The sequence below is a fragment of the Lolium perenne genome, chromosome 4 (assembly GCF_019359855.2).
Source record: "Lolium perenne isolate Kyuss_39 chromosome 4, Kyuss_2.0, whole genome shotgun sequence".
Classification (NCBI taxonomy): Eukaryota; Viridiplantae; Streptophyta; class Magnoliopsida; order Poales; family Poaceae; genus Lolium; species Lolium perenne.
In genome coordinates, this window is record NC_067247.2 from 56078623 (window position 1) to 56086734 (window position 8112).

Consider the following 8112-nt stretch of genomic DNA (forward strand, 5'->3'; position numbering starts at 1 on the left):
ACCGCCTCGGAGGTGCTCCCGCATGCTAGAGGCGGCCCGTCGGCGTCGTTGTCGTCGTTGCCGTGCGGGGGCAGCGCCGGCAGCGGTGGGCTACACGAGCCGGCAGCGGGGGACGCCTCCGCTTCTCCTTCCTCAGCCGCCTCCTCGCGCGCTTGACGGCGCGCCATAAGTTCCAGCCATTTCCGATCGACCCGCTTCCATGCGCCATCGGAGCGCGACCTCCTGGCGCGCTCCGCCTCCGCCCGTACACCCGACGGACGCCGAGGTGTTTTTCCGCCGCCGATTCGGCCACCTCCCCTACTCACGCGTCTTAAACGCCCCATTTCGGACGGAGGGATGGTGGCCGAAGCGGCGGAGCGGCGTCGGAGGAGGCGGAATCCCTCGCCGAAGAGGAGGCAGGCGGCGACGGCAGGAGTGAAAGCGGCGGAGGGGAGTAGGGTTTACGAACCGAACTGCCCTCCGCGGCCCCTTTTAATATGGGGCGTCCGCTCGAGCCCGAACTCGTTTTACGGGCCAGGCCGTGAGTTCGGGCTCCGTTCTGGCCCATTTCCGAACCGAACCCCTATTCTCGCCGAACTTTTTCAGTTTCAGCCGCGAATTCGGGCTCTGTTAGAGATGCTCTTAGTACTACAAATTGACATGGACCCTTGATCTTCCAAATTGACATGGATGCATATACAAATGGCGGTACCATAAAGTCACTTACAAGCACGGACGTCGGGTTTGTCCCGTCCGCACTCCCATTATTTAGCTCCCGCAGCAAGGAATTGCCACGCCACCCCAACGGTGGAGAACATAGTCTGAAGAGCCATCTTTCAGGTGCTCAGTGCCGCGTCAGACTTCTGACTAAGGTACAGTTGCCAGGCCTTGCCGGAGCCTTTTTCTTGATGCAGATGGCCGCCTTTAGAGCAAACACTCTTGGGTCCGTCGTAGTAGAGAATGTCCGAGTTATCATTTGCGCGCTTCCAGTTGGTAGGGAGGTTCAGATAATCGTTATAGAAGGCCAGAGTAATTGCCAACCTAATGCCATCCCTGAAAATGGATGTTGGAAGGGCCAGAATGGTGTTATAATATACCCTAGGTGAATCAATATGATTCTATAATATATGCTGAAGATGACTATTTTTGCCCACAACATAATCAAGTCACTGACCTATGACTAGCTAGGTTGACAGCCTTGGCCCAGAACGTGATAGAGTCAACCAGATTCCTCTTCAGATTGCGTGGCTCCACAATAAGCACATCAAAATCAAGTAAGCACGTGTCCTTGTCAAAAGGTTCAGTATAGACCAAACCTTTTGGAGCTGTTCTTTCAACAGCATGCAGAACATCCATACGGATGTAATCACCAAGGCGCTTGCTACAATCTTCAGCAGCACCGATGGCATAACTACCTAAATCAACGCGGACAAGGTCTTCAATATTTCCCTGGGTAGGAGAGTGTTCATGTAAGTTTGAAGATACGGATTTTTTTTTACTTGATTATATAGCACATGGAATGTTTTTGCCGATGCAAAATTTCAAGATGGACCGTTCCGTGAGCCGCACGTCTCGGGGGCGACACGCTGGCGACTTCTGGCGCCTCCCTGCCGCCGAGGATCCCCGCCCGCCGGAGATCGCGACGGCGAGGTGCTGGCGCTGGAAGGCGATCTACTTCGATGAAGGCCGACGGAGGTATGGCTCAGTCCTCCGAGCTGATCATGGGGTTACTTTCCTGCTGGATGATGCAGGATTGGAAATTGAGAGGATAATTGGAGATCGTCGAATCGTGAATGGATTATCAGTGGATTTTCCGAACCATCGCGCTATGATCGGTCCGCGGATCGTGATGGAACAGAGTTTGGCGCCATTGATTTCGCCGTCCTGTGTACGCGCGGGAGATTTGGTTTCTGGGCTTCAAGCCCGTTCGGAAGTCATGGCGGAAATTTGCTCGGTCAGGCCTCAGCCCAATACTGTTCCTACGAGCCCAGTCCGTGGGTTAATCAGACCAGCCACCGACCGCATCTCTCACAACTTCCCATCCACAAACCCTAGATCGAGGGCGACGTGCGGCGTCGTCTTCGTCAAACCCGTAGATCCACCGCGAAATCGAGCGCCATCGTATTCTCCTCCAAGGATCTGGCAAGAGGTGAGATCTGGTGATAGTAGATCCTTTGTGCAAGTGGTGAGCGAGATGGATCGACGCCCGCCTCGTCGTTCTCCTCCGCGCAGGGGGATGCGAGGTGGATATCAGCGTCCAGCCTACAATCCTCGGTTCAGACCGGCTGGAGAAAGGCGCGAAGATGAAAGAAGATGGGAGGAGGAGAGACGTTGGGAGGAGGACAGGAGAAGGGAGGTGGATCGCCGTTTGGAGGAAGATAGAAGGATCGAAGCTGAGCAGAGGCACAGATCTGAAGAACGCCGCCGCAGTGAGGAACGAAGGTCGGAGGAAGAACATCGTCGTGTGGAAACTATCCGCATTACAGAGAAGACAGCAAGGGAGCGGGCCCTGGCGGAGCATCAAAGGAAAGAGGAGATGGCGTCAACGAACAACCGAGATCGATGGGCTCATCGGCAGGAGATGGCTGGGGCGCGTGCAGATACTTCCGCGAACTCCTTCGCCACCGCACCTTCATCAACTCTTCCCCATCAAAATACCGTGGTGAGTTCAGTTAACCCCGCCCGACCCTCAGATCCGCTTGAGTCAAATGCAGGAAGATCTGTCAACACAGCTTCCGTTGTTCCATTGGTCAGTACGGCTCCGACGGGGTCCTGTGTACCTCCGTCGGCTGCTGCTGCTAGTAGAGAGGTTCCTTTGAGTTCTTTACCTTTCCAGAATGTTAGGAATGAAGAGTTTCTGGGTTGTCTGAATTGTGGGAAAAATCATCACATTAGTATTTGCCAGGAAAGGGATCCATGGGAATATCGTGCGCCATATTATGGGAGTCCTGATTTTGGGCAAGGTTTTTACATGATTCCTGCAGTAGAAGCTGAAGTGCAATCTCTTGAATTATTGAATTATGCTCAGATAACTGTTGTGCGAGGTGATGTTACATTCAGGGATATGGAGCATGAATTTCAGGTCTGGTCTGATACCATGGGTTACAAATGGCGGTTTTATGTCAAAGTGGCTGCTGAGAATCAGTTTGTGACTAGGTTTCCTAATGCCAAATGTATTGAAGAGCTCTCACATTTTGGGAAATTTTTCATAAAGACAGTGCCTGATGCTATCATCAAGATTGAGAAATGGGCTGGTGATGTTGAGCCCTTTGCTGTCATGGAGGAAACTTGGTTCAGGGTGAAAGGAATTCCTATGAAATATAGAAATAAATCCACAGTGTACTATGTTGCAAGCATGGCTGGGATGCCTTTGGCTTTGGATATGAATTTTCTCAGAAACTTTGCATATGTGAGAGTTAAAATTGGTTGTCAGGACCCTGCTTTGGTTCCTAGCTCAAGAATTGGCACCATCAAGAAGGGGTTTTATGAATTCCAATTCACTAGAGAGGTCATTGATCCTTCTTCCACCCTTGCTAATTACTATGCTGCAGCTGTAGATAATAATGATGGTGGTACACAGCAAAGTTCACCGAAAAGACAAAGGACTGGAAGAGAAGAAGAGAGAAGTGCTACAGATAATGTGGGGAATGAAAACAATAGTAATATTGGTGGTGGAAGCTCACAGACAAATCAACAGAGAGCTTGCAATATTGAGATTGAAAAGGGAAAGAATGTTGTAGTCAGCTCTTCAAGTATTTCTGATGAATTATCAGAATCCTTTGCTACAAAAGTGAACAGAGCAATGGGGATCACTGTCAGTACTGATGGCAATGCTACATCATCCTCTGCAAATGCTGACAGAATTCCAACTCCTTCTGATAGTGTACCACTCCAAGAGGTTCACAGAGATGTTGTAAATGCTCTTGTTCAGGAGTTACCTGTGATCAATTCTAAGATACCTGTACCAGATAACAATGAGTCCTTCAAGAAATTCTTGGATACTTTGACAAAAAATGGTAGTGACAAGGTATACATGCACCAGAAGACATATCAGAAAGCTATGGAACCAATAATTGAGGATCAAGAAATGCCTGCACCTGAACATCAAGGAGGTGATGATGATAATCTGGATATGGTGGATTATGGAAGTAGTGGAGATGAAGCTGTTGAACAGGGTGAGGAAGAGGAAGGAGAATTTGTGCAAGGTGTGATCATGGGACTAGCTGCCCCTTCTCTGGAGCATGAAAGGACAGCTGTAGTCATTCCTATGGTTGGTCCTCAACCTGAACTTGAACAGATGCAGGATGAGATGCAGGAAAGTTTGACACAGGAGGAACATATGGCTATAAACTCAAGGATGCAAGAGGAGCAGACTATCAGAGCAAGCTCAAGAATTGCAGGTATGCCAGCCACAACCAACAGGACTGAAGATGGTACAAGACTCCATAACCAAGCTGGATCTATCCCAGGTACAAATCTTAATTCAGTAAATTCTTTTGCTGTTTTAGATGATGAAGATATTTGTGCTAGAGCTCTAGAAATGGGGGTTGCTCCTGGTTCCTTTAATCTTGAAAAAATAAATCATATTAAAGCTCTTGAAGTAGCTAGACATAATTTGGCTGAGAAAATAATTAAGAAGGCAAATGGTAAGGAGGCTGAAAGTGATACTGCTGGTACACATACTTTGTTTCTGGGATTTGGTGAGGAAGATATGGATGATGAAGGATATACTCCTTTTTTGTCAAAGAAAACTAAGAAAAAAATGAAGTCTGCTTGTAAGATTCAAAGATCCCTGGAGAAGAACAGACAGAAGAGGGTGGGAGTGGGAGCACAATCAGGTTTGTGTGCTGCCCAGGAGAAAGTCACTAATGATCACCCTGTGTGTGGCATTGTGACTGGATCCAGGATCAGGAGAAAAAACCCTAAATATTTATGATAGGTGCCAGCTTAAATTGTAGAGGAGTGGGGAAGAAAGGTATGAGCATTTTCTTGTCAGATTTTGTTAGAGAACAACAACTGGACTTCATTGGGTTGCAGGAGACTATCAAGGAAAAATACAGCTCTTCCTTTTTTAGGAGAATTGATCCTGGGAATCAATTTTCCTGGAAATGGATTCCTTCTGTCGGAAGGACTGGTGGTATCTTGGGTGGGTTCAGAAACTCCAGATTTGATGTTCTTGATACAGTGCTAGGGAGATTCTACATAGGTGTGACTCTGCAAGATCTGAAGTTGCAGCACAGGTGGAAGTTGGTTCTGGTATATGGGGCAGCACAGGAAGCTGACAAGGAAGATTTTTTAAGGGAGCTTGGGGATATTTGTTGCAATCAGAATTTGCCTATGTTAATAGGGGGAGATTTTAATATTTTGAGGTTTCCTTCTGACAAAAACAAAACTATGAGAAAGAGCAAATGGACTGATTTGTTTAATGCAATCATCAATACATATGAACTCAGAGAAATTGAGATGTCTGGTGGTCAGTATACTTGGTCCAATAATCAAGCAAATCCTACTCTGGAAAAGCTGGACAGATTTTTGATGACTAATGAGTGGGAGAAAATGTTCCCTTTAGTAACTGTGCATAAGATATCCAGGGAAGTATCTGATCATAACCCCATCATCTTGGATACGTTGGAAAATAGAGAGCAGATCAGTAGAAATTTTAAGTTTGAAAAAAGTTGGCTCAAAGAGGATGGTTTTCTGGAAAAGGTAGAGGAAATTTGGAGGCAACCTGTATATGCAAAGAATTCCTTGGAGACTGTACAAATTAAACTGAAAAAAGTGAAGAATTGTTTGAAAGGTTGGGGAGCAAACATCAGAGGGAAAGACAAGAAGAAAAAACAAGATCTACACATAGAACTGGATATGTTAGAAGATCTGGAAGAAAAAGGGTATATTTCCAGTATACAAGCTTGCAGGAAATCACAGATTCAGGTAGAGTTGTTGACTTTACTGGAGAAAGAAGAAGCTTTTTGGCAGCAAAGATCCAGAGAAAAGTGGTTGTTGCAAGGTGATAATAATACTAGCTTTTTTCATAGAGTTGCCAATGGAAGAAAGAGAAAAAGAACAATGTTTTCTCTGAAGGATGGGGGTAGAACCATCCAGGGGACATCTTCCCTGATGGAACATGCTACTGAATTTTACAAACAATTGTTTGGTCCTGTGGTGGACTCTGGTGTGAGACTAGATGACAGTATCTGGGATGAAAATGAGAAATTGGATGAAAATGATAGAAATATTTTGAATGCTCCTTTCACAGAGGAAGAGATTCATCATGCAATAAGTCAGATGGAGAAGAATAAAGCTGCTGGCCCTGATGGAATACCTATTGAATTTTATCAACACTGTTGGAGTGTAGTGAAAAATGACCTGATCAAAATGTTTAATGATTTCCATAATCATCAGATCAACCTGGAGAGAATTAACTATGGGATTATCACACTTATTCCCAAAAGTGATGATGCTGAAGTGATTCAGAAGTATAGACCCATATGTCTGTTGCAAGTTTTGTTCAAGATTTTCACAAAAACTATGACTATCAGGGTGGAACCTGTCATGAATAAGTTGATACATCCTTGTCAAAATGCTTTCATCAAAGGAAGATTCATTGCTGATGGGGTGATGCTTTTGCAAGAAGTGTTGAGAGAATCTAAAGCCAGGAAAAAACAGGGTGTGGTGTTAAAAATATATTTTGAAAAAGCTTATGATAAGGTCAACTGGAATTTCTTGATTGACTGTTGCAGACAAAAAGGCTTTAGTAACAAGTGGATTGTTTGGATTAAAGAAGCAGTGACTAGAGGTACTCTTAGTGTCAAAATAAATGATAAGGTGGGTCCATATTTTGGCAGTTATAAAGGTGTTAGACAGGAGGATCCTTTTGCTCCTTTCCTGTTTAACATGGCTGCCAACAGTTTATCAAAAATGATTGTTTCTGCTCAAAAAAATGGGCTTATTAAAGGGCTGGCTGATAATTTAGTAGAGAATGGTGTAGCTATTTTACAGTATGCTGATGATACTATCTTACTTATGCAAGATGATATGGAGGGAGCAAGGAACTTAAAATTACTCTTGTACATTTTTGAGACAATGTCTGGCCTAAAAATAAACTTTGAAAAGAGTGAGACAATGTTGATATTGGAAGATGCTGGGAAACTGGATGGATATGTGGATCTGTTTAATTGCCAAAAAGGGGAGTGGCCATTCCAATACTTGGGTACTCTAGTGTGTGCCAGGAGATTATCTGTGGCAGAAATGCACTTCATGGGTGAAAAAATGAAGAAAGGTATGGGTGGATGGATGGGTGGAGCTATGTCTATTGGAGGTAGGTTAGTAAAGATTGATTCCTGCTTGTCCAATAGTGCTGTTTATCAAATGTCCATGAGATTGCTGCATAAGACTACCATTGAAGAAATCAAAAAACCTATCAGGGCCTTTTTCTGGGCTGGTGATGCAAACAAAAGAAAATACCACTTTGTTAAGTGGAGATGGATATGTAAACCCAAAAGTAAAGGAGGTTTGGGTGTGAAGGACTTATACAAGTTTAATATAAGCTTGATGTGTAAATGGTGGTGGAAACTGGAGAATGAGGATGGACCTTGGCAACATTTCATGAGGAAAAAATATCTGGGTGACACAGGGATACAGTGGGCTAAGCACAGAAAAAATGATTCTCCACTGTGGAAGGATATGATGCATGTTAGGGATATCTATCTCTGTGGTAGAAGGATGGCAGTGGGAAATGGTTGTAGAACCAGCTTTTGGAAAGATGCTTGGTGTGGTCATACTCCTTTGATGGACAAATTCCCTGATTTATACAATATTTGTAATGAGCAAACAATTTATGTAGCTGATGCTGCTCATGTGGGTTGGAGACTTTCATTCAGGAGGTGGTTATCTGAAGACTTGCAGAGACAATGGTGTGGCCTGGTGAACATTCTGAATCAGAGGGGTTTATCTGATACTGTGGATAAACCAAAGTGGAAATGGACAAAAAGTAGGCAGTTCAATGTGAAAAGTGTGTACAAGCAAATCTGCAGAAATGGAATTGACAGATCCTTCAAACATCTTTGGAAAAGCAAAATCCCATTGAAAATCAAAATTTGGCTCTGGCTGATTTGGCATAATGCCATTGCTACT

The 8112-nt window shown here is 44.8% G+C and overlaps 1 protein-coding gene across 1 annotated transcript; it reads right to left on the bottom strand.

The window, feature by feature from the left end:
• Nucleotides 1–658: 658 nt before the first annotated feature.
• Nucleotides 659–2099, bottom strand: LOC127346808 (uncharacterized). Its single transcript, XM_071828970.1, has 3 exons — nt 2070–2099; nt 1154–1428; nt 659–1032 (listed from the first exon to the last, which is right to left on the bottom strand). Exons 1-3 carry the CDS (start codon nt 2097–2099, stop codon nt 816–818), a joined length of 522 nt encoding a protein of 173 aa, XP_071685071.1. The 3' UTR covers nt 659–815.
• Between the last annotated feature and the right edge of the window lie 6013 nt (nt 2100–8112).